Source organism: Eschrichtius robustus, chromosome 13 (genome assembly GCF_028021215.1).
Source record: "Eschrichtius robustus isolate mEscRob2 chromosome 13, mEscRob2.pri, whole genome shotgun sequence".
Taxonomy (NCBI): Eukaryota; Metazoa; Chordata; class Mammalia; order Artiodactyla; family Eschrichtiidae; genus Eschrichtius; species Eschrichtius robustus.
In genome coordinates, this window is record NC_090836.1 from 45,064,918 (window position 1) to 45,090,081 (window position 25,164).

Genomic DNA, 25,164 nt, shown 5'->3' on the forward strand with positions numbered 1-25,164 from the left:
ACTGCAGTCTTCTGTTTTTAAAAAGAATGGGTATTGTATGGGTCCTACTAGAATCCTTTATAAAGACAGACCTGTTCCCATTTATGTAGATTTTACAAGGTTGGGGCTGTAAGTGATGTTCAGTTTGTTAGAAAAGCATAAAAGGAGGAAGTCACTCAGAGTCCTCAGATAACGTCTGGAGCCCAAGGCTCCTACTTAACCATGCAGGCTACCCCATTCAGTCACCAAGAAAACCCTCAACAGCTTGCCTGCATGGAGTGGTTATATTTCAAGGTTTTTTCACAGGGGTTACAATATGACAGTCCCCACCCCAATCAGGCACCAAGATAAAAGCAGGGACTTAAAACAACACCCGTTCTTCAGCCTGAGCCATCACATGCTTTCACAATCTCCTGGCCTCCCCCTAGTCCCTAAGCCAGCGCTTGGGCAGAGAGATGGAGGGACAAAGAAATTACATTGCCACCTGAGAAACCTCAGAGGGGAGGACCCAGCCTTAGCCTCCCTCCTCCCAAGTGCAAAATGTGTAAACAGAGTAAACAGAAAACAAAAAAGTGCAGTCTAAATGGCTCCCTTTCCTGCTCCTCAGGGTTTAGGCAGAATAGAGAGGAAACTAGGCAAGTTTGGCTTTTCTGTTGCCTCACCACTTGCTGAATGTATTGGAGTGAAGCAGGAAGGGGCCAGTTTGCCCTTACCCATATCTCTAGGGCAGTACTTGTCTTTCATTTCCACAGCTGCCAGTGTCCCTAGAGTTTATCAGGTGACTTGGTCAGGGGTCAGTCTCCCTTGAGCCAGACTTAGGCTGGGATAGCCCTGTCTTTGTTGATTATGTGGCGCATATATATTACTTATATAAATATTTCTCTATGTACAAGGATAAGAGTGGCTTTCATGGAGGGAGGGAGGCTGGGGGCCGCAAGGCTTCACCACTGTTGGCGTTTTCCAGTTCAGTGCTGTCACAGTCTGAGTCCTCAGAGTTGGGAGGGCCCTGCGAAGAAGAGCAGAAAGGCAGTAATGGGCGGCTCAGCATCTCTTGGCAAATAGATTCCTTCAGGATCCTTCACTGCGGTCTTTGTAGTAGCAGGTTTAGTGGTTTTACTGTCTCCAGGTTTCAGTTGCTCAGGCCATTCTCCAAGGCACCAGACTCCTAGTTTCAGGATTCCTCCCTGGCTGCAATGTATAGGTACCGTGCACGCAACCTCGCTAGGTACTCTAGACCTCCCAAATTCTACCATGTGGATATTTGCTCTTTAGTACGGGAGGAAACAGCTTCAGATACAGAGTGACACAGGGGCTAAGTACCTATCTTTCTGGCCTCTGCATCTGTTTCCCTAGCAGATCTCAAATGACTGGACATCTGCTCCCTGTCCAATACCTGGTTGGTTGTGACTCACCTGCTCCCCTCTGAGTAGGTTGTGGTGTGGGATGGGCAAGGAGCTGCGTTCCCGGCCAGTAGCCACCTCTGAGGAAGGTGGGTCCAGTGGGATTTCTGAGCCCTGGGAGCACATGTCATCAGACCGCTCATCTGGCCGCTCATCAGTGTTCGTACTGCCAACTTCAGGTGTGCCACTGGGGGAAGGCTCACTAGCTGTGCCTTCCTCCCCATCTGATGGATTCTCTGAGCTGAAGGTAGATAGCGACTGGCGCATTTTCAGGCCCTGAGACCACCTGTATGTTGGGCAGACCAGGATTATAGCTTGACTACACCTTGCAGTTCAGAAAGCAAAGAGTGCCATTACCTCCTGATTCCATCACTCACCTCTGGCTTGAGGTCAGCTCTACTTCACTGTCCACCTCTCCTTCCTCTTCCTCTGATGAGATGCCACGTTTCTGCAGGAGATGAGCGGACTGTGGTCAAAGGGGGAAGAGGTCATCAAGGACCCAGGATAAGGAAACATGGTTATAAAGGGTTAAGTTGGGAATGGCTTAAGATCAAGAACCTAACATGGGAGGTAAATTAAGGACTTGCACCGCACCCCACGGAGAAGAAGGAAAGAGGAAGAGCTCAGGAACCATTTCCATACTTTACCTGACTTCGGGTGACAGCAGCCCTGTACAGCAGTGCAGCTGGGGTCAAGTGCTGGGACCCAGCCCGGCTTCCTCCCCGTCCCGCCGTCCCTTCCCTTCCAGTTCCCAGCAGCCCTACACCGTCACCAGGCCCTACTGGTGGAGGTGGCTCCCCTTTGGCTCCCCCTGGTGAATCCGGGCTGGTGGAGCCAGGTGCTGAGCCCTCACTTGGCGGGGTGTCGCCCCGGGCTGGAGGTGGTGAGCCAGGGTCCCCAGCTCCCCCTGTAGCCCCCCGGACCCGGGCTCCCAATGCTGCTGACAGCAGGTCTGGGGACGATGAAGACATCTTTCGGAGCAGGAGGTCATGGTGGAGCCCACGGAGGGCTGGAGGGCAGGCTTCCCAGGCTGAGGGTCCCCCTCCTGGCCCCACTGGGCTTCCTGGTCCCCCAGGTTCATGGGGTGGCACAACTGCTCGAAGCCCAGGCAGGTCCCCACAGCTGCCCTTGGCGCTGGCCTTGCGGTGACGGGTCTTGCCACGGCGACTCCGTCCTGGTGAGGGGGGGCCCTTAGCACACCCAGGAAGCCCCACCCCACTCAGGGCTGCATCTAGCTTGGGTAGCAAAGACTCAGTCTTGAGGATATCTGGCCTGGTGGGAGAGGGAAAGTGCAAGTTGGAGATTAACAAATTTATCACATGAAAGCACTCCCTAACCTCAGGCAGTACAAGGCACCTCTCTCCCATCTCAGTATCCGTCTTCCTGGCATCCTTGAGCCTTACTCCTGCCTCTCCAGCATCCCCCTTGCCATTCACAAGCGATGGCACTTGTAAACTCTGGTGCTACCTTTTGCTGTGGGGTGATAGCTTCTGTGGGACATTCCTCTTCTTGATGAGCTTCTCCATTGTGTTCCCGTGCAGGAGGCCTCGGGAAGGGTGTGACTTCAGCAGACCTGGGCACCTCCGCTCTAAAGCTTGCTCCCTCCTAAAGACAAAACACTTTAGCTGGGCATGGGACCAGGGATGGGGGCCGAGGCTCAGTAGGATCTCCAAGTCAGGCACAGCTCCAGGAAGACGGGATTTGGTGTATGAGGGTGTGTGTGATTACCTGAGTAGCTCCCTTTCCTTCAGCTCCAGCTGCAACATGAGGGCATTAAGTTCCATGTACAGGTTGTTGGCTCTCTCCAGCTTCCGCTCATAGTGTTCCCTGATGTCCAAGGCGTGTCTGAAATGGGCAGAAGGGTCCCCGAGGTGAGCTGGCTTCACCTGGTGCGATAATTTATCCCAGTCTCTGGGAACTGGTCTGCAGGCCCTGCTATTGGTGAAATCACCTTCCCAAAACACACACCTGAGCTCCTCCCTCCTCCGCATCACTAGCTCTTCTTCTAGGCGGTGCAGACAGGTCCCTTCTGACTTAATTTTTTCAAAATGCAGCTTTACCTCTTCACGCCACTCTGCCTGGGGGGGGAGAGAAAATTAGGGGTGAGGAGACCTGTAGAAAGCCTTCGCAGGTGCCTGCACTGCTGCAAACTGTGTGTGTTGGAGCAGACGGGAGTGGGGCACAGGATCAACCAAGACCAGGTCTCAGTCCTTCAAGAGCTAATCTATCCATCCCCAGCCACCCTTCTTCCCAGCCTCCACTCAAAGGACACCATTATCCCTGCAAAGAGAGGGAGCTAAGGTATTCGTTTTCCTCCCCACAGCACACCTGGGACTTAAAGTAAGTCTCCTGGGGTGTGGAGAGTACGTCGGCTGAGGCGATGTCCAGATGCAGCAGGATCTGTCGGAATGATGGACGATTTCGTGGTTTGCTGTTCCTGGAGGGAATGGAGTTGTGGGAGAGAAAGGAATTTCAGGGAGGTCCAGAAAGGAACTAGAGCATCCTTTCCCAAAGCATGTCCTGGAGAATCCAACTCTAGAACGTATTCTGTGACAAAAGAATTCCCTGGTCAACTATCTAGGAAATGTTACAGGTCATCTGTTAGCATATCAAAGTCCTGCAGTAAGGAAACCTATTTAATCCTATTTTCCAACTTGTTTGCCAAAACAAACCTTTTTGAGTAACTCCATTAAAAGAAACACATTTGGGGAAATGCTTAACCAAAGATTAGAAATCTCCCACCTTCCTCCATGGTCTAGGTTCCCAACAAGGGTCCAGGGCCTCCCGCGTTGTAAGACAGTCTACTTGAGGCTCAACCAACCATGCTCAGTGGCTGTGCTGGTCCTTCACAGGCGCTTCATAGCCACCCTCTATATCAGACACTGTTGTCCCCATTTTGCAGATAAGGAAACAGGTTCAGAGGGAACACTGCTTGCCCAAGGTCACACACAGTTTGTGCACCCCTGCAGACTATTGGTCAGCCCAATTTCTCTCAGTTCTTTATCCTAGTTCCCTTGATACACACTCTGAACCCTGGGGTCTTTCTTGGAGAGCCATATTTGGGAGCTTTGTCCCCCTTTCCCTGTTCAGGATCCTGGGCCTGGGTGCCTGGGTCCTGGGTGCTGGCTAACCGTCAGCCACACTCCCTTGCTTCCCAGCTTGGCCAGGTGGTCCTTACCAGCACTGGCGAAGCAGGATTTTGAAGCCGTCTGGGCAGCTGGAGGGCACAGGCAGATGGAGACTGTTGCTTCCCACACCCCAGATGATGGCTGAGGAATCTACGTCTTTGTAGGGGATCTCACCAGTCAGCAGTTCCCACAGCACCACACCAAAGGACCTAGGGATAAGAGGGACGTCACTTGGGGGTTCTTCCTCCAGAGGCCCTGCAGGTTACTGCAGGCTCGTCTCACTTCTCACTTGTACTCAGGCCCTGGAAGAACCCCCCACCCCGCCAGCTCTCATGCTGGCCGCCTGCTATTCTCAGTCCTCAGCCTGGCCCTCACCAGATGTCGACCTTCTCAGACACAGGCTCGTTGCGGATCACTTCAGGGGCCATCCAGGCTACTGTCCCTGCAAAGGACATCTTGGTGCTCTTGTCACTCAGCTCCTTGGAAGTGCCAAAATCGGAGATCTTCACCACATCGTCGTACGTGATTAGCATGCTGGTAAAGAGTGTAGTCAGCTGGGGTCCGGGCCCCTCCACGCACCTCATCTAGCTGAAGCAACTCTACCTTTCTGTTTTAAGTCATTTGGGACACCCAGAAACGGGGGGCTTACCACAGCCCTCTTGAGATAGGACTGTCACTTGGGAGGGGTTTCTGAGATGGCCACATGGACTTTAGGACAGGGTCTGAAAGCAGGGAGATGGTCACACTGACCTGTGTGGGGACACCTACAGGAGACCGTGCACAGTAGCTTCTCCCTGCTTGCTTGCTTACTCACTTGGGGGACTTGAGGTCTCGGTGGATAATCTTGTGCAGGTGCAGGTAGTTCATGCCACCGGCAATGCCCATGGACCAGTCAACCAGCAAGGAGGGGGTGACAGGGCGGCCAGCCCGCAGCACCTCATACAGCTGGCCCTGGGCGCAGAACTCCATAAGGATGCAGTAGCAGGGAGCCTGGGTACACACGCCCCTGGGAGCCAAACACAGTGGCATGAAGGCCTCAGCCAGCCCAGCATCCACTTGATTCACACCTGGCACCCCCATTCCCACCCACGCCATTCTGGCACCCGCTTCAGGAAGGGTGCGGTAGATCCCTGCCCTCAAAAGAGTACCCCGGCCCCTGCCCCAGACCTTACTTGAAGGTGATGATGTTAGGGTGCTTCAGCTTTCGCAGGTGCTTGATGTCAGTCTCCTTCAGGTCCCGTACCTTCTTCACAGCCACCTCCTCCCCATGGAAGCGCCCCAGGAAGACGGCGCCCTGGGCCCCTGAGCCCACCCACTGCAGGTCCAGGATTTCCTCAAAGGGGACCTCCCAAAGGTCTGTGGACAGGAGGCACAGTGCCACAGGCTCAGAGAGCCACACCTGGGGCCTTGGGGTGGTCAGGCTCAGGGAAAAGCATTGGGTTGGCTGAAATGACTCAAGGAGGGTGAGGCAGAAAAGTAGCTAAAATGGGCTGAGAAGATGAGGGGACAGGAAGGAAATGAAGGGGTGGTCTAAAAAGAAACTGGGGGGACTTCCCTGGTGTCGCAGTGGTTAAGAATCTGCCTGCCAGTGCAGGGGACATGGTTCGAGCCCTGGTCCGGGAAGATCCCACATGCCACGAAGTAACTAACCCCGTGCGCCACAGCTACTGAAGCCCGCGCGCCTAGAGCCCGTGCTCCGCAACAAGAGAAGCCACCGCAATAAGAAGCCCGTTCGCCGCAACTAGAGAAAGCCCGCGCACAGCAATGAAGACCCAACGCAGCCCATAATAAATAAATTAATTTAAAAAAAAAAAGAAAAGAAAAACTGGGGAGTCAGTGGCTGATGGACAAATAAGGGGCTGGGCTCTGGGGAGAGAAAAGGATCATCAGGCGACGTAGGTGGGGCTGTCCAAACGGATCTCAGGCTCAGGGAGCTGGGGAGAGGGTCTCCTCGAGGACACAGCCTACCTTCCTGCTGCTGCTTGTGCTCCGTGGAGTAGGCCTTCCCAATCATGGTCCAGACAGGGCGCAGGCAGCCGAAGAGGCCTTCCAGGAAGCCGCTGCCGCTCTGGCACTGTAGCCGCACCTCATCTGCTCGAACTCTGGACGCCCGACTCTCAGGGGACCCAGTGGCTCCCCCTGGGCCCCCAGCATCCTGCTCGTGCAGCTGCAGGACACTGTTGGCAAAAGGCTCAGGGGGCGGCTCTCCACCTGGGGAGGGGCTGGGCCCGCCCCCGCCCTGCCCCCCGAGCGGCACTACATCTCGGAGTACACACTGGGTAGGCGTCAGGTCCTTCTCGGGGGTGCAGTCGGAAGTGTCTGGGTCCAGCTTGCGCATGGACGCCTCGCTTAGGGTGGACACGAAACCCCCAAAGGAAGGGGAGGGTGTGCGGGTCTCATGGAGGCAGGCCATGGCCTCTGGGCCCCGGTGTAGTGGTGAGCGGTGGGCCCTGTGGGAAAAAGGAGGAGGGGCCGTCAAAGCCGCAGGTGCCCCAGCTCAGGAGGCTCGCCCTAGAAGCAGGGGCATGGGGTGGGGAGCTGGGCTCACAAGAGCCTCCTGGAAGTAACACTTGAACCTCACCCTCAGGTACCTATCCCCCTCCAAGCTCCCCCTGGGATCCATCTTGGGAAACATAAGCTTCCTCTCAAGCATCTATTAGTGACACAAGTCTTCCTTAGGTATACAGGCAACATACCTAAGTACCATTCTCACGTAGATACAGGTAACAGCCCTGCTCAGGTACATACTGGTAAGGTACGTCCCAAACTCAAGTACGGTAATAGACTAGTTCCCTTCTCCCTGTAAGATTACTGTAATTCACCTCTGGAGCACATTATTTCTTTCACTTGAGGCTCACGTGCACACACGTGTCATATAAGGGTCCTTGGGATATACACATTCTGAGTCTCAACCTTAGGCACACAACAGTAACACTCCTAAGCCTCCCTCGCATTGAAGCACACACAGGTGACACTGCTAGGACTCAGTGCCGCTCAGGCACTCTCACATGACATTCCTGGGCCTCACACTCATGTACTTGATACATGATCCTGCCGAGAGTCTTATCCTAAGGCACATTCAGGGCTCACATCTGGGTCTCCCTCTCGGGTGCTCACACGTACACACCTGGGCCTCTCCGAGGTAAGTGACGGCTGTAACCAATCAGCTCCATTATCTGCCCAGCACAGACGAGGGAAAAAGGTAGAACCGTCCAAGGAGGATGCAGAAACTGTGTCAGGACAAGCTGTAGCCTACTGCTTCATCCCCCTTAGCCCTCCCATCAGTCCCACTGCTCCCCCACGGTTCAGTTCAGTCTCCTTTCCTCTTTCTCCATTGCCCTCTCCCCCCACTCCCCAAACCAAGATCCAGCTTTCCAAACAATAGAGATTTGTCCTAGTTCATAGCTGGGTGCTATCTATAAAGCAACCATTAAAAAATCCGAATCCTAGCTTTGCCTCTGTTGCTTACTGGCTGCGTGATCTCAGGCAAGCTGTAGTTGAGCCTCCATTTCTCCAACTGTACAAAGGGATAAACTAGCTATCACTCAGGCACAGCGAATTCTTCAACCTATACCAATCTTGTCCGAAGCCTGACACCAGAAGTCATCTGGTCTCCCATTTCTCTCCACATCTAGTCAGTTACCAGATCATCCTGAGGTGTAGGGATTCTTGAGGCCAGCAGTCCTCTCTAACTATTCAGCATAGTAGGGTCCCTCCTTAACCACCTGCATCGGAGCCTCTGAATCACGACTGGAGAGGGGTGGCAGGAATCTACAATAAAAAGGGCTCACTGGGTGGGGATGCACCTCTGATTGTCTCAGCTCTTGTAACTCTTGATTTCCAGGCCTCTCAAAGACATTTTCAGTGGGTGGGTGTGGGGTTTGCCTGGATGAGTGTTTAACAAGCACCCCAGTTGATTCTTATTATGCCTGGCAATTTCGAAAAGCCCTGACCCAGTGCCTTTCTAGTCTCTCTTCTCTAGTTCCATGTTACTGCCTTAATTCAGGCCTCATTAACTGTGTCACCTGGCCCAGGACAACTGCCCCTTAAATGGTCTCCAAGTTCTTCTAAGGCTCCCCCCACCCCATTCTCCACCTAGCCTTTAGAAGGATCTTTCTAAAGCACAAATTGGCCAGCACCCCTCTTCTTCAAACCCTCTAGTAGCCCCCACTTGGTCCTGCAGCCTCACCTCCATGCTCTTGGCCCCTCCCCAGCCTCGTCTCCCACTGTTGTTGGTACCCAGGCCATAAAGGACAGAGCTTGTCACCAAGCTACATCAGGAGTTTGGGCCAGGGCACCTAATGAGAATGGCTAACACTTATGGAAAGCTTACCATGCATGTTAGCCTCTGTTATAGGTGCATTAGCTTATTTAATCCTAACAACTCTAAGTTAGGCATCCTTACGCCCATTTGACAGAAGTAGCAGAGGTCTTAAATAACCTGCCCAAGGTGCTGTTAGCTAGGAAGAGGCTCAAGCTCCGTGCTCAGCCTGGAAGGCGCTTCTCAAGCCCCATCTGTTGTCTTCCAAGTCTCACTTCATCCTGGAAGTCTTCTTCCCTGTCCCTGCTGCTCTGAGTTACTGTTCCTTCTGGGCTGGCACAGCCCCCTGTGCTTCCTCCATCATGGCTCCCATTATCCTGGAGACACAGTGCGGTCGAGCGGGCGTCCGGCTCCTCCGAGAGCCTGCACTCCTGAGAGTGACGATGTCGCACGGGATCCCAGGGCTTCGAACAGCACCCGGCGAGCAGGAAGGTGTCCAGTAAGGTGCAACCACTGCCCTACACACCCCAGAGGATCGTCCTAAGGACCAGACGTACACACTACGCATGCATTAGCTCCCTCATTCCTCAGAACCACCCAGGGAAGGAGGTATTATCATTGGTCCCTTTATATTCTTGAGAAAACTGAGGCTCAGAAAGCTGAAATCCCAGCCTCCGAATCCCCAACATATCCCGCGAGATAACGGCGGCTTCAAGAGGTGAGATGCACGTAGTAAGGCAAATGACAGCCCAAGCAACGTGCCAATTCGCCGGAGAACGTCCGCGGGAGGACCCGAGGGCTTTCGCCTGCGCCCCCCACGCCGGGCGTCCCTTCCGGACCACTGAGAACGAAGGCCGGGGCTCCCGGCGCTCCGCCCGGGTGGGCCTGCAGGGAGGGCTGGCGGGACTGGGGCACTCCGGCTGCTAGAAGCCAGAGTGAGGGCCGTTCGAAGCGGAGAGGAAGGGGTTACGGCCCCAGCTCCCCCTCCCGCTTCCCGACCTCCTTCCCGGCCGTCACGTGGCTTGGGGCTGGGGGCGGGGGCCCGGCGGCAGGAGGAGGGGGTCCGGGCGGAGAAGGGGAGGGGACGCAGCGGGTTGGGGGAAGCGCTGGGCGCTGCGGCGTAACCATGACGACTGGGCCCGAGGCGGCGCGTGAAGTCACCGGGACAAGATTAGCCCGGAGTCACGTGAGCGGCGATCGCGGGGGTGGGGCCCAGCCCGGGCCCCGCCCCTGACTCGGGCTGGCCCACGTGCTGGTTGCGGGCTGGCAGGCGGGGACCCTGGACCCCACCGGGGGTCCCTTCTTCCCCACGCCGACCCCCGTCCCCGCGTGCATTGGAGGGAGAGCCGGTGGTGGTGAAGAGAGGGGACTTGGGTTGACTTTGGGGGTGCGGTGCCACAGAGAAAGCAGGAAATGGTGAGACAGGAAGACTGGACACGCGAAAGGGCGACAGGCACGGCCAGAGAAGGAGGGCCTACCTAGTTGAGAGAAAGCCAGACCGAACAGCGTGAAGCACAGGGAGAGACACTCCTAAGAAGGATGGACTGAAAAACTGATTTTGAAAAGCAGAGGACACTGAGTAAAAGGAGCTGAAAGGGGATTGAAAAACAGATCATCTGTGCCCTCCCCAATTCATTTCCTATTTAGAAGCTGAGCTCTGAGTAGGCACAACACCTGGCTTTTTAAAGGAATTTTTCAGCCTTCACCCGGTGTTTGGCAACCTGGAGCCTTAGGCATAGAGAAGGTGACACGCTCCGAGACACTTGCAGCCAAGCCTCCCTCCAGTTCCCCTGGCCTCCCCAGGGGCCCCTCCAGTATCCAGGGCCAGCAGCTGGGGAGAGGGAGAGAAGCCATTTCACCTGTTTGTCTTTTCGGGCAGTGGAAGTAGCTGAAGAAATAGGAGATGGGACCGAAGGAAAGGGAGGGAACCCAGGCACGCTCAGTCCACCCCTCCTTGTTCTGAGGCTAATGACAGCTCTTCCAGATTGACCTGAAGGAGTGTGTGTGTATTGGGGGGGGGGTGGTGGTGGTGGAGCTGAGGCCCCAGGGGATTATAGTAAACTGGAGATTCCTCTCTCCCAACACACACTCTCTCTCTGTGTCCTTTATCTCTGACCTGCCAGCTGTGTCCCACTGCTCACCACCTGGGCCTTGGCGCCAGGGCTTTGCAGGGCGGGGGCCGGGGGATATCATGGCTAGGAACCCCTGCCCCAGACATTCGGTCACCCTGGGGGTGGGATGTCTCCCTGGCCATCAATTATGCAGAGCATGGGGGAAGGGCAGGGATGTGACAGGAAGAGGTGGATATCTCTGTCAGTCATTCTGTCAACCATATTTACCAAAAGGTCACTGTGCAGAACTCGGCTCCAGATTGGGTGAGGGGAGAGAGTGGTCCCTAAACTATGCATCTTCCAGGGGAAGCCACTCTTCGGACACCCCAGGAAGCCCCAATTCAGTTTCAGCTACCAGGTTCTCTGCTGGTGGTTCCCTCCAGGGGGCTGTAGGGGTGGAGTGTGGGCAGGGAGTACCCCACACCCCTTTCATTCCTCCTCCCAGATTCTCCTGCCTGAGATGCTGGAGGCCTGTGGCAAAGCAACCCATTAAATCGTTTCTCACTCCCTCCTGTTCTAACAGCAGAATCTCAATGCCAAGCTGCTTGTCTGGCTGTCTTGGGGGCTCAGTTGAGAGGCCAGGCCATCTGTCCAAGTCTTGGGCTCTCACACTGAGCACTCGCCACTGTCTTGGACCCTATTTTGCACTCAGGAAAGGAAGGAAGATTCCCCTTCTCTCCTGACTGGGGGTGGAGGGGATGTCTTCACACAGAAAGGAGACCCAAGACTTGGGAATGGTAGTTCCACCAATCCAGGCTTTGAGATCCTGAGAGAGTAAAAGACTCTAACCCCTCCTGGCCAAGGCTCCTGGCCACTTGGCTGCAGCTTGTTTTTGTTTTGCTTTTTACAGGATCCGTGGTCCTGGCCCCAGGGTTATTCTCAGATGGAAAGAACTACAGCTTTTCTATTGTGCCCTCATAAGGGGGGAATGCCTTCCCCTGAGAGCCTGGGCAAAACTGGAGCTCACCCCTAACTCCAGGCCCCCAGCCTCACACAGGTCCAGCCCTGAGACCCCTAGCTGCCACCACCTCTTCCTCCAGTAGGGTGGGCAGTGAAGGGGCTGGGAGAGAGGGGGCAGTACTGTTTAGGAAAAAAGAACCAGCTTTGGATTTGGAGAGATCAGAACTAAAACCTCATATTGCCGTGAATTAGTTCAAGGAACGTAATCCCTCCGAGACTCCCAACCCTATCTTATGGGATGGTGAGGGTTAAGTAAGATGATGTGGGGAATGCCATGAGCACAGTGCTGGGGCTCCCGGCTTTGTCTTTCTGGTTGGCTGGACACCAGGTCTTTCTCTGTGGATTCTGGAGAGGCCATCTCTTCTGTCTGACCAGAAGGGAGACCAGAACCTTCTACTTCCCCAGGACAAATCTTGATTTCACGTCCCAGGGGAACCAGGTCACAATGGCAGTGGTGTGCTAGAGGCCCCCATCCTTCCTCTGCAAATCCTTATATCCCACCTCCTCTGGACTGAGGGGGAAGGCCTAATTCCCTGTACCCCATCCTCACCCCCTGGCCATCGTGGCCCAGGATCACCCCGCAGCCCTACCCGTCAAGGTTTGAGGGGAAGGCGAGGGTAGGAGCAAGGTATGATGGGTCACAGGGGTCCCTGCTACTTAGGACCTCAGGTGCACCTGGAAGAAGTTAAGCGTATTTTAACAAATTGTTCCTGAGCCGGATGTGCATTTAAAAAGATCTGGAAGGATAGAAACCAATGTGTAACCATTTCTAAGTAGGTGGAATTGTGGGTATTTTTATTAAGAAATTAAAAAATCTATTTTAAACTGAAAAAGAAGAAATGAAAATTACAGAGTGCCTATATCCATTCCTGTCACCTAGCCTTGGACAGTGAGCTAGGGAGGGAGGGTGGATGGCCTGAGAAGCAGAGAGGCTTGCTTGAGGTCCTGTCTCTGCTCTTGAGCAGCTGGGCGACCTGGAGTACGAGACTTCTTAACAAACCTCAGTTTCTTCATCTCTAAATGGCGACAGTGGTCACTAATTCACACAGTGGCAATGCAGGATATTATGTGGGTAATAACATAGGCTCTGGGTCAGATACACCTGGGTTCAAATCCTAAACTCTTTTGCCACATACTGATTTTTTGATTTTGAACAGATTACTTAACTTCTTTAAGTTTCAGTTTCCTCATCCCTAAAATAGAAATGATGATCATTCTACCTCTCAGTATTGTTATAAGCAGTATTGAGATAATCCAAATAAAGTTCCTGGCCTGGTACCTGGCACACAGGAAGCTCCCTATAAACATTAGCATGTGGAAAGTGCCTAACAAGCAGTAGTAGATTTTTATAAACGTGTGTCCCTTCCCTTCTTTCCGTTGTCTCCCTCCGCAAAGCAAGAGGCAGCAGAGATGGTATAGGTGGAAAGGGAGCTAGATAAACACAGGGATAAAAAGGAGAGTGAAGAAAGAAGGAACCAAAGGAAAAGGGCTGTATCCTGGAGGATTCTTCTTCTCCTCTGGCATAGCACGCCCCTGCCGCCTCGTCACCTTTCCCCAGCACAGCTGCCCCTAGTTCTCCTGGGAGCAAAGGAAGCAGACAGACTAGTGTCTGTAGCCAGCCCATCGTGAAGCCCCCGTGTCCCCTGCTGGCGTCATCTCCACACTATCCTTGTTCTGCCTCAACAGGGGCTCCTGAAGGGGTTGATTCCCTAATCCCTTCTTTCTCCCAGACCAGCAGGGCTAGGTGGGACTGCACGTGATAAGCCATTGGGCAAGTCCAGGGTGGTGGGTACTAGAATTTAGGGTCCTCTTCCTGGCAAAGCCAGAGTAGCACATCACCTCAGGGGGAAGGACCCAGAAACAGCAGTCAGTTTTTAGAGGGGTTTTGCCATCCTTAGCTGTAAGGACAACCAGAAAGTCCTGAGCCACTTTCTTACGTAAACTTCTTGCCTCCCCTGCCCATACTTGGGTTGAATTAGGGGATGGATATTTAGCGGTTCGTTTTCACATGTGCTGGGGTTAGTGTATCACACCATTGGTCTTCCCAGCATTGCCTCAGTCCCCACAGTGAGTGAGTAGATGGGTGGCAGGCTGGAGAGGGCAGAAGTTTTTTCCACCCTTAAGTGTGAGATAGGAGGGAGCAGGCCCTAAAGCTCAGAGGAACTTCAGTGCCTGGATGGGAAGACGCAGGGCATACTCAGGCCCTTTCCTTCCTGAATCCCTCCTACTTGCCTTCCCTAGATATGACCCTCTGGCTGAAAAATCAGAGCTCCCAGAGCCATGGAGTCCATTCTGTGAGTTGGAAGGGAAATTGTGTTTAGAGGGAGGCACTGACTGTGGCTTGAGATGATTCTGTGTTGGGGCAAGACCTCGTGTGCACCCCTTCCTGGTTGAGGGCTGCTGACCCACTCTCCTCCCAAGAGGGAGCAGGTAAAGGAGCTAAAAGGTGGGACTCTTCCCTCAATTCTAAGGGATACCCCACTATTTCCTTCCACTGTCTATAGAGCCTCTGACCCTTTCTCTTCCCTCCCCTTAGCCAAGGCCATGGTTATAGGAGTTTTAACTCTGTGGAAAGGATTCCTGCATATTTTTAAGCCAAGGAGTTTGAGGAGTATGTAGGGAAAAGGGAGGAGGTCCATGAAAGGCCTGGGCTTGGGAAATGGGTTAGGGGAGCCAGAGAAGATGGAGAGACTGAGGAGGGAGAAGGCCACCTAAGAATGGGGGAGGGGAGGATGACCATCACCTGGGCATCCAGGAACAGGTGCTCTTGCCTATAATCCTCAGGTGCAGCCTGCTAAGTGTGTGTGTGTAGGGGGGAGGGGAGTAAGGGGCACATGAGGCCTTGTCCTTCCTTTCCTGCCCTGAGGGGGTCCAAACTCTTCCTCCTCCTTCCCTCTCCCCCCTCCTGAGGGTGAGTGGGAGGAGAGGAGGATGTTCCCTTGCCCCCTGTCCTTTACGTCCGTCCCCCAATCGTGCCCCCACCCCCACCCCACACACTCCTTTCCAGCTCTGGAGGCCCTTCGCCTCCAAGCTGGGCCGCGGCGTCCCTCCGCTCGGTTCCCCTCCTTCCCATCCCCACAGGCGTCGGGTCCAGGTCCCCAGTTCCTCCATCCCCACGGTCTCAGCATCCCCGCGCCACCCTCCCCGCACCCCGCCACATCTGCCTCCCGACCCTCCCTCGGCACCCGGACCTCAGGACCCGGACCCATCCCTGCCCCCGACCCTCCACAACTCGGCCCGGCTCTCACCTCGGGGGCTCCGCGGCCGCAGCACAAAAGGCGGCGCTGCTGCAGCTCGGCTCCGGATGCTGCTCCCGCCTCCTCCTCCTTCTCCTCCTCCTTCCCTCCTCCCCCCGCTGCCCTCGACCGGACCAGGGGCGCTGTCACAGGCGATGCTCGTGCGGTGTCCGGGTGCACGGGTGTCAGCCCCAGCTTTCTCCCCCCACCCCCCGACCCCAAGCCCCGTCCTCACGCGGCTTGAACTCCCGCTCCTTCCAAGGCCCCCGCCCCGGGCCCCCCGGGACGGACACGCCCTGAACGGGGGATGCTGCGCTGGAGCCGCGGCCTCTTAAAGGAGCCTGCTGCTGCCATCAGGCACGTTCCAGGCTCGTCCCTGGTCGTCCGGGCCCCGCACCTCCCTGCTGGCGGGGACCTGGAGCGATCCCACCCCCGGCCTTAAGCCGATTCCGTAGGAGCCCACCATGCTGGTCTTAAAAGCTCCCTCCTATACCCTGAGACAGCAGCCCCTCAGGTGGGACCCCCAGCCCCCAGCGCTCTAGCATCGTTCCCCCTGTCAAACGATCTTGCCTGTCTTCTTTCCCCTAATTTTCACAACTCCAGTTCCACCCAGCTGGAATCCACTCAGCTCAATGCCCCGTCCCCCTCCAGTGTTCCTGGATGACCCCTTGTTATTATTCCAAGATTCCTCCGTACCTCTACCCCCGCAAAGAGAAGCCCATCTCTTCCCTGATCCATTCCCAGAACGCTCGTTAGAGTCAGACATTTTTCGTGATCTCTTTCTCTCCAAGGTCACAAGATTTTCCCTACAACTTTCAGGCCAGTGGCTGTGAGACCTTGGTGAAGAGGGAATGGAGCTCTGGGACCCAAAAATACGCGTTCTGCTCCGCACACAGATTAGTCGATTAGTCTTAAGAGGCCAGAATCCTCTCTTGCTCTCTCTTTACCTGAGAGACCCAAGACCCACGGCAGAGGGAATGAGACCACTATGTGCCTTAGTCCTACTAATCCTGTTGTCCCACTATAGCCTGATTCTCAGTCCCCAGAGGGGGGGTCTCCTGGCGTAGGGGAACCAGCTACAGAAAGGTGTAGGGCCATTCTAAAAAGGCTTTGGAAAAGCGGAAACCGACAGGCTGCAGGGCAGAATTAAGGGGAAGGGAGGTGAAGGACAACCTAGGAAAAAGAAGCAGGTTCTGTGAGACGAAGGCCCGAGAGCCAGGGGCTTAGGCCAAAGGTTGAGCGGGAACTGAGACTGAGATGGGCTAGGATTTACAACTGCCCCGGTGCCCTGAGGGGCAGAGGATAGTGCCCTCCCGCGTCCAGGCAGGGCTCACCCTCCCAGACTGCAGAGTCAGGAACCGACAGCAGCCTTGCACCTGGGCCAATCACAACCTTTTCTCAGAAAGAGGCGGGGTCAAGGGGGTTGACTCTTCCCTTGTCCCCGCCCCTCTAGGTGAAGTAACCAGTCGCAATCCTCCTAGAGCAAGCGAGCGCAGTCGGGAATAACCAATTACGACGCGAAACTTTTCGTGCACGTTTGACCCTGCCCCTCCAGCTGTGACAAAGATGACGCGCAAGCTCCTGGGTTCTGTAGTTTTCAAGGGACCCGAAGGCCCCACCCCCCCCATCTCGAGTTCGCCCTTACCGCCCCGCCCCTAGACGCTTCCATTCTGCTAGTACGCATGCCCAGAGCCCCAGCCCTGAGGCTAGGAGACGCGGAAGGAAGGAGGCGGGGCGATATTAAAAACAAAACACAAAAAACAAAATACCACCCTCAGCTCGGGAAGCGACAGTGGATGAGTCCGCTCCTTCCAGAAGGCGGTGCTGCCTGCCTGGGCGAACCACGCGGAGGGTTGCGGGGCGGATAGCTCCCCTCCTGATGGAGACTCTTAGAGTCGGGTGGGCGGGGGACTCCACATCCCAGCATGCTCCGCGGCAGGCCCGACCGGCCGCGACTCGGGGCTTGGCCCCGGCCCTAGCTCGTCGGCGGTGTATTGGGGCGCGTGGAGGCTGTAGTCACGGTGGCGCCCGCGGGGACGGAGGAGGGAATGAGTGAAGAGGAGCAGGGCTCCGGCACTACCACGGGCTGCGGGCTGCCCAGGTGAGCCGCCTAGTACCAATCTCTGCAGGGCGCATAACTTGGCACGGTGCGGAGGGAGTAGCGTCGCGGCCCCAGCATGCACCTGGCCTGAGGGTTGTTCCCGGCAAGCACTGGGGTAGTGGGCCGTGGTTCCCGGCATGCACCCCGGCAGTGGCCACTGCCTCCAGCTTTAGCTAGTTCGGGGTTGGCCCGGTTCCCAGACTGCACTGGGGCGCTGGGCTTTATGCCCCCGACATTCAGTGCATTTGGTGGGTACTGGGGTCCTGGCCTGCACTGTGTCAGGGGACATGCACTTCCAAACTGCACTGGGGTACAGGATCCCTCGCCTTTACTAAGACAGGGAACAGTGCTTTCCCCGCTTGTCCTGGGGCAGTGGACCCTGCTTTCCCAGCCTGCACCTCTACTCCACACTGAACCCAGACGGTGGCTGCCTAAGGTCCCCTGGATCCTATGTCCCCCATAGTGTGCTGGGTCTGATATGGCAGTGCTTGGCCAGGTGGGTGCAGAGAGGGGAGGTGTGATGAGGGTCTGTGCCCCTCCCCCCAGTATAGAGCAAATGCTGGCAGCCAACCCGGGCAAGACCCCGATCAGCCTTCTGCAGGAGTATGGGACCAGAATAGGGAAGACGCCCGTGTACGACCTTCTCAAAGCCGAGGGCCAAGCCCACCAGCCTAATTTCACCTTCCGGGTCACCGTTGGCGACACCAGCTGCACTGGTGAGGAAGGCTTGGGCAGCCTGGCTGGGGTGTGCATTCACAGGGCCCCATTGGCTTTATTGCTTGGAGTCTATTCACAGTCCTTTTCTCCAAGACCAGTGAGGGAAGGAGAGATTTCAGGGGAAAAATCACTGACTGGATTAGGAGAACAGGTCTGTGAGGAGGTGGGTAGGACTCGGGAGAGTTAGAGGAGCAAACCGCGCTGCCACAGTGATCCGGCAGATCGTTGTCATCCTGGAGGAAGAAGTAAGAGGAGATAAATCGAAATCTCAGTGCAGCATTTGGGGGAGTGAGTGCCCGCTGTGCTGGACTCTGTTCCAGGTGCTTAATCAGCCTAATCAAATTCACACTTACCTTAAACCGTGGTCGAATCCAGTGATGTAGGTGGTAGTATCCTCATGTTGAATATGAGGAAACCGAGGCTCAGAGAGATTCAATGACTGGGACAAGGTCACATGCCTAGTAGGTGGCAGAGCCAGGTTTTGACTCTAGAGCCTGCACTCCTTCTGTTTTTCCAGCCAGCTCTATTTATTGAGAGAAAAGAAAGTGCTTCCCAGAGGAAAGTAAGGCAGAGAAAGAACCTCCAGACAAAGTGTCTGACCTCAGGAGGAGTTCTGCCTGGCATGGCTTGATTTGGGGAACTCGTGGAAAGATAAGGGCCCTTCATTCCAGCAGTTAGTGTTAACACTTCCAGTCTTGGGCAGGGGGAGGTTGGTGAGAGGGGGCTTGGTTGACTCCTTCTGGCTGTGAGGAGAGAGGCTGTGGGATGCTGGTTTCTCTTCTGTCCTTCCAGTGACCTCCAGTATTGCCCACACCCCCTCTCTCAGGTCAGGGCCCCAGCAAGAAGGCAGCCAAGCACAAGGCAGCCGAGGTGGCCCTCAAACACCTCAAAGGGGGGAGCATGCTGGAGCCGGCCCTGGAGGACAGCAGGTGAGGGAGGAACAGCCGAGGCATCCTAGAGGCTCTGTCAGGAACCCAGGCCCCTGCACCAGCCCCTCTGCCCCGTAGGCTTGGCCTCGTGACACTGAACCACGCTGACTTGGCCTCTTCCTGAGAGCTTCCTCTGGAACCCAAGCAGGATGCTTCCAGGGCTCCTGCTGCTGTGAAGGATTCTGGGGGACAATGGCTAGCCCCAGTGAGGGGTTATGGCTGTGGTTTGGGGCCCAGGTTGGGGCCTGGGGAGGGGGAGGGGTGGAGGCTGAGGTCGGAGGGAGCTGCTCCCCAACATACTTCCCCTCTCCAGCAAGATGTCATTCCCTCTTCCACACTCAGGTTGGTGTTTGTTGCTCCCATGGTTCTTGGGTAGGAAGAGACTCTCCTCCCACTTTTCTTAGTCTTTTTGATCAAGTGTTTGGCAGCAAAAGATCTCAGGAGGAACTGGTGGTTGAGCTTCCCTGAGTTTTTGTCTCTAGTGGGAAGAGATTTTCTTAGGGGATGGGCAGGTCAGGAGGACCTGGGTCCCACACCCTTTATTCCCCACCCCCACCCCACGTGGGTGTGAATCAAAGGCCCCCTTCCCCTCGGGAAGTTCTTTTTCTCCCCTAGACTCTTCACTGCCTGAGGACGTGCCGGTTTTTACAGCTGCAGCGGCTGCTACTCCTGTTCCATCTGCTGTCCCAACCAGGTATCTTGTGTTTCCTGACTGCCTGAGGGGGGCGGGAAGGGGTCCTGGCTCCTGGCGCCCTAGCCCTTGGACCCAGGCTGGTCAGGTATGAGGAAGTCTGAGTGTAAACAGAGGATGGAATAGTTGGGGACCAGAGTTTGAAGAATTTGCACCAGCTGGTAAGCTCTTGGGATGGGAGGTAATTTACAGTTTTTCAGTAGCCACATGGTTGATGTTAAAGGTCTTGCAGGCCCCATTTTCTTCTGAGTTGGCCACGTGATGGCCCTGTGTTTGAGTCCCATCAGGTGCTTCTGGGGACTGGATATATACCCCTCTCCATTGTCCTGGCGAGGTGATGGTCAAGTGTTCCAGAAAATCGAAATGGGCCTGGGACCTGGAGGAGACCTTGCTAGGGTGGGAGGGGCAAGAGAGCGGGCTTGACGTTTGGAGAGACAGCTGCCTGCCTGGCGGGGAGTAGGGAGATGGCAGTGGGGGAAACCAGAGCAGGGCTTAGGACTCATGGGCAGCTGCCGAAGGAACCAGCCCCCTCAGCTTTGGCCCTGGGCCCTTTTTCCTTCAGGAGTCCCCCCATGGAGGTGCAGCCCCCTGTCTCCCCTCAGCAGTCTGAGTGCAACCCTGTTGGTGCTTTGCAGGTGTGTCCCCATCCTCATTTCCCATGCATGCCTGTCTTCCCTTGTACCAGGGGCCATGGGGGAAGCTGATGTGGGGCGGTTGCCTTGTTCTGAGGGCTTCTCCCACCCCTCCTTTATTCCTTCTTTAGCCCCGAGTCTGAGGCTTTCAGGGTGGGAAGGGGAGAGGATTTGAGGACTCTTTTCTCACTGTCTTGTGCACCCTTGTTTCTCCCTTCCAAGGAGCTGGTGGTGCAGAAAGGCTGGCGGTTGCCTGAGTACACAGTGACCCAGGAGTCTGGGCCAGCCCACCGCAAAGAGTTTACCATGACCTGCCGGGTGGAGCGTTTCATTGAGATTGGTAACTGGGCGGAGGGGAGTTCCTATAGCTACTGTCCATCCCCCAGCACACCAGCCACAGCCACAGGCAGCTCCCAGCCTCTCTCTGCTTTCCTGGCGGAGACCCCGAGCTTGGCTCCTTCCTCCTAGCTTTTTCCTTGCACCCTATCCTGCCCTCCTCTTTTGGCCGGCTAGGTTCTCGGATGCATGGCAGGTCCTGAGCTCCCCTTTTCATTTGACATCCCCTGAGGGGACCCTCAGCCCAAGTTGGAGCTGGGTGGAAGCACTGGGTCTATTGGGAACCATAATTCAGCAACCCTCTCCCCCATGCAGGCAGTGGCACTTCCAAAAAGCTGGCAAAGCGTAATGCAGCGGCCAAAATGCTGCTTCGAGTGCACACGGTGCCTCTGGATGCCCGGGAGGGGAATGAGGCAGAGCCTGATGACGATCACTTTTCCATTGTGAGTGGCTTGTGGGCCAGGCCCCGTGCCCCATCCTCCATGCCAGGGCAGGGCACTGGGGACTCAGGTCTGTGACTTGGAAGTGAGCCTCTCTGGGTCCCAGGGCTGCTTCTGCCCTTTTTCCTACCAGACCCAGGGTTTCTTGGGCCCCCCCTCAGCCTCAGCTGTAGGCCTGCACGGTGAGTGCGTTGGGGGAGGGGGCTGGCCCAGGGCAGGGGCCCTGTAGGCTTCTGTTACTGGAATGAGGAAGGCTGCCTGGCCATCCGGTCCACGGTCTGATAGTTAGAGGTGGCCACACAGGGATTGACTGGGGGAGGCAATGGGAGGAAGCGTTCTTTGGGCTTTTCTCTCCTTGGACGTAGGATGTCTGTTAAATGCCTGGGTCTCAGAGTCCCTGGCTGCATCCTTCTTCCTGTCCCCATCTTGTCAGGGTGTGGGCTCCCGTCTAGATGGACTTCGGAACCGGGGCCCAGGCTGCACCTGGGATTCTCTGCGAAATTCGGTGGGAGAGAAGATCCTGTCCCTCCGCAGCTGCCCCGCGGGCTCCTTGGGCGCTCTGGGCCCCGCTTGCTGCAGTGTCCTCAGTGAGCTCTCTGAGGAGCAGGCCTTCCATGTCAGCTACCTGGATATTGGTATGGCTGCTGGGGGGCCGGGGGATGGTGGGACTGGACCAGAGCAAGTATGCATGGGAGTAAGGGTTCGGGAGGGCATGGCGATGACGTGGACACCCCCTTCCCGGTGCTGCCTTCCTGCCTAGCACTGCCTCTCTCTTCTCTCTTGGTCTGCAGAGGAGTTGAGCCTCAGTGGGCTCTGCCAGTGCCTGGTGGAGCTGTCCACACAGCCGGCCACCGTGTGTCATGGCTCTGCATCTACCAGGGAGGCAGCCCGAGGCGAGGCTGCGCGCCGTGCCCTGCAGTACCTCAAGATCATGGCGGGCAGCAAATAAAGCCCCGGCTGGACTCGTGGACATTCGTCCTTTGCTCCCTGCTCTTCGTGCCCCCGGCCCATGCATCTGCCCAGCTCTGGTACCCCATGGAGGTGCCACCTCTACCTCTGACACAGACTGCCTGCCTGCAGGCTGAGGAGGGCACAGGGCCAGGAACCAGGGGCCTCAGCTGGCCCAGGTTCTGTCCTCACGTAACTGGTGATGACGAAGGGGAATGAAATCGGGGGCTCTCCAATAAGAGCCTCAAATAAACGTGCTGCTTTTTGGATTCTTAAACCCTGCTCTGTTTCCCTGAGTAGTCAGTGGCAGAGGTTAGCACCAGGTCACTTCCCCTGCTGTGCCTCCCTACTTTGCTCCCCACAGGTCCCCATGTTTGCCTTTCTGGTGGCGGGAGGTTGGGTGCACTGACCTCTGGGAACTCCATCACCTGTTCCTGGAGAGCTTGGTTTGGCGGAGATGGAGGGGGCTGTGGTTCTTGGGACTCCCTCCCGGCCCTTTCAAGTCTCAGACAGACAGACACGCACACTGATTCAGAAGCCAGACAGCTTTATTGGGGGGACACATGGCACTTTTGGGTGTGGGCCTTGCATGCAAACATCAAAGGATGGCATGTCACTTCCTCCCAAAGCGCTGAGGGGCAGCCAGGCTCCGGAATGGGGAGCTCAGCCCTTCGTTGCTCCAGGAGCCCCGGGTGTTTCTGCCAAACCTTAGGAGAGATCCATCCTCAGCTGCAGCTGTAGGCCCTTCCAGTGCCCCCCCTTCCCCGCTGCCCTCCCGCTCCTCTCACTCTGGCCCTTGCCTTGCCCGTGTCCCTCTTAGACTCACCTCTGGGGCTGAATCAGGAGGGCTGAATCAGGAAGGCTGGACTCCGGCTGGGTCTCTGTATGGCCTGGAGCAGGGAGCGCAAGAGTGCCCCGGGGGGCTGGGCATCCTGCAGTGGGCGGGCTCCACTGTCTTCCTCCTGTGGTACAGGGGCATCCGGGAAGGAAGCTGGGCAAAGGCCTTGGGCATTTAGGTCACGAGGGGAAGGGAGTGGCTTCCGGGGGCAAGTTGTAGGAGGCTAAGGAGTCATTTTGTCAGATGTGAGGACCCAGTGACCCTGGCAGCCAGAGAGAGTATTTGAACCTGGAGTACAATTCTCAAGCTGAGGTACAGGAAAATGGTGACAAGGGAGTGGGCATGCTAACTTACCGTGACGCTCTGGTCTCCTTCATCCCGGCCCCCTGCTCCTTCAGCGCGGCCCCAGTCTGTTACTAGCCGCAGCAGCAGCGTCTGGAGTCCATGCTGCCATCTGCCTTCCTTTGGCCACACCTGCCTCTTATACCTGCTGTCCCCCTGCTCCTCACCCCCGACAGCAGCCTGAGGGGGAATCTAGAGCAGGCGGTGGAAATGCACGGCTCCATTAAGAGCCATCTGGGACCACCACCCCCCCTTTCCTCTGGCCCCCGTGGGACTTCCTGCTCTCAGCCTCCGGCCCCAGCCCCTAAGCCTGGAGTTACAGACTTTATTAGATGCATAAATCCTGTCTCCAGAGCTCAAGAAGCATCATTAATTGCAGATGCTTTGTCAGAGCCAGGCCCTGGGGGACCTTCAAGAACTCCCAATCCCTCAACAGGTTGGAGAGCTCCAACTGATCACCTCCTCTTTCCTAACTTGTAGAATAAAAGCATAGAGAAAGTCCTGTCAGGCTAGGCATCATGTCCTGGGAAGGAAGGAGGGAAGAGCCAGGGTCAGAGTCAGCCAGGATGACCCAGTCTGGTGACTGGAGAGGCTGCAGGAAGGGGCACGCAGCCCATTCACACCCATGTGTACGTGCCTGTTGGAGGGTCAAAAATGGAATCAATACGCTGAGATTTGCCTGTGGATAGAAAAGTGAGATACAGGAGACTAAAAGGTTTCAGAGCCCCCAGAAAGTGGAGATTGCTTCAGATGTTTGTAGACAGACCCCCATCGTCACTCGCACTGTTTAGGACCTGCCTCACTTCAGCCTAGGGAGCAGTGCTTTGCAGCCGAAGCACTGCTGCCACCCTGTGGTCACAGCTCTGCATTGTCAGGCCCGGCCATTTCCTTTTTCTGGAACAGTTTGTTAAAGGGTAGGGTGGCTGGAGGTCCTAAGGCCCTGACCCCACAGAGTCCCAGAAAGGCAGGGGCAGGATACTGGGGTGTCCACCTCCCTCTGGTCACGCCAGCCTCTGCCTGGCTCTGGCTCTGACCTACTGGGGCAGGTGCCTAGAATGCCACCTTAGGAAAAATCAGTCACTGCCTCTCAGGAAGCGTTCCTTCAAAGTCATCTGGTACAGTTTCCCTTCTGATCCTAGAGTCCCTTCCTCAGCAGCCCCAGTGTGGTTCTTGATGCTGGAGAGGTGCCATGACATAAAGGGCCTGTGAATCAGACTTGGGCAAGATGCTTAGCTCTCTGTAAGAAGTTTCTTCACCTAAAACATGGCAGCGTTAAAAGGAACCACTTCCTAAGGTGAGCATCATTTGAGATACTTTTTGTAACCCATTCAGCACAGGACCTGGCATAGAGCAGGCTTCCTCACAACGTTAGCTGTGATTATCCTGGGTCCTAGGGAACTTGCCATCTCCTCAGACAGTCCAGACAGAATCATCCTTGCAAGGATCTGGCTTTCATCTCCCTGTGGCCTCCACCAGGGGTCCTGGTTTCCCTCACTCTCAGAGAACACCTCTCATCTCTCATGTTACAAGCCTTTCCCATGTTTGAGGACAGATTTCATTCTTCCTTCCTTCATTCTTTCTTTCGTCTTTCTTTGTTCAAGGGGAAGCGTTCCCCCTTCTTTAAAGCGAGGCATCTAGAAACCAACTTATACTTAGGATAGGTAGATTAGGTCAGGTTTTGATACTTCTATCAATGCAGCCTAAGCTAGGGTGAACCTTTTTGTAAGCTTTGTCTCACCGCTGGTCCCAAGCACAGAACCTGACATTCATCATCATTACATCTTGTAGTTTCACCACTTCTTAAATGGGAGCATCAAGTCCATGAGGAGATGGTTCTTCTGTGGGAAATGGATCCTGTGCCATCTCGAGGTCCTTGTCCATTCTTATCTGACCAAGTTCAGAGGAGCAAGGTGTGAGGGTAGGTAGGGTGCTGCAGAGCGGTTCCAGGGTCAGAGCCATTTTAATCCAGCTCTTGCACTTCGCTGTGTGCCTTGGGCAAGTGTCTCAAGCTAAACCTCGGGTCATCATCAGTATCATGAGGTAACTGCTCCTGTTATCAAGAGGTTCTGTAAACAGTAAATAACTTGATGAATGCAAAGCATCTAGCACTCCACC

At 55.7% G+C, this 25,164-nt stretch overlaps 4 protein-coding genes across 8 annotated transcripts; 2 read left to right on the top strand and 2 right to left on the bottom strand.

The window, feature by feature from the left end:
- Positions 1-181: 181 nt before the first annotated feature.
- Positions 182-15,171, bottom strand: MAP3K12 (mitogen-activated protein kinase kinase kinase 12). 4 transcript variants are annotated; one of them, XM_068561672.1, is made up of 15 exons: positions 15,088-15,171; positions 6,784-6,957; positions 6,476-6,684; positions 5,680-5,863; positions 5,322-5,513; positions 4,883-5,041; positions 4,558-4,716; positions 3,708-3,816; positions 3,348-3,457; positions 3,108-3,224; positions 2,847-2,984; positions 2,027-2,651; positions 1,757-1,845; positions 1,392-1,665; positions 182-985 (listed from the first exon to the last, which is right to left on the bottom strand). In XM_068561672.1, exons 2-15 carry the CDS (start codon positions 6,918-6,920, stop codon positions 887-889), a joined length of 2,601 nt encoding a protein of 866 aa, XP_068417773.1. In that variant the 5' UTR covers positions 6,921-6,957; positions 15,088-15,171; the 3' UTR covers positions 182-886. The 4 variants fall into 4 exon arrangements, with proteins under 4 accessions (XP_068417773.1, XP_068417771.1, XP_068417774.1 ...); XM_068561673.1 differs by having other exon boundaries at positions 192-985; positions 1,757-1,827; XM_068561670.1 differs by having other exon boundaries at positions 184-985; positions 6,476-6,957.
- On the top strand, positions 9,895-15,517 carry LOC137775811 (uncharacterized). Its single transcript, XM_068561956.1, has 3 exons — positions 9,895-9,954; positions 14,847-15,236; positions 15,338-15,517. The coding sequence occupies exons 1-3, from the start codon at positions 9,895-9,897 to the stop codon at positions 15,515-15,517; spliced, it is 630 nt and encodes a 209-aa protein (XP_068418057.1).
- Positions 15,518-16,881: 1,364 nt separating this feature from the next.
- Positions 16,882-22,146, top strand: TARBP2 (TARBP2 subunit of RISC loading complex). 2 transcript variants are annotated; one of them, XM_068561566.1, is made up of 9 exons: positions 16,882-17,176; positions 17,728-17,892; positions 18,720-18,822; positions 19,421-19,516; positions 20,076-20,148; positions 20,368-20,485; positions 20,797-20,924; positions 21,355-21,556; positions 21,713-22,146. In XM_068561566.1, exons 2-9 carry the CDS (start codon positions 17,733-17,735, stop codon positions 21,868-21,870), a joined length of 1,038 nt encoding a protein of 345 aa, XP_068417667.1. In that variant the 5' UTR covers positions 16,882-17,176; positions 17,728-17,732; the 3' UTR covers positions 21,871-22,146. The 2 variants fall into 2 exon arrangements, with proteins under 2 accessions (XP_068417667.1, XP_068417666.1); XM_068561565.1 differs by having other exon boundaries at positions 16,883-17,176; positions 17,723-17,892.
- Positions 22,147-22,428: 282 nt separating this feature from the next.
- On the bottom strand, positions 22,429-22,942 carry NPFF (neuropeptide FF-amide peptide precursor). Its single transcript, XM_068561708.1, is given in 2 exon segments — positions 22,429-22,579; positions 22,713-22,942. Coding segments are annotated over 2 exon segments (327 nt in total). The 3' UTR covers positions 22,429-22,482.
- Positions 22,943-25,164: the final 2,222 nt, after the last annotated feature.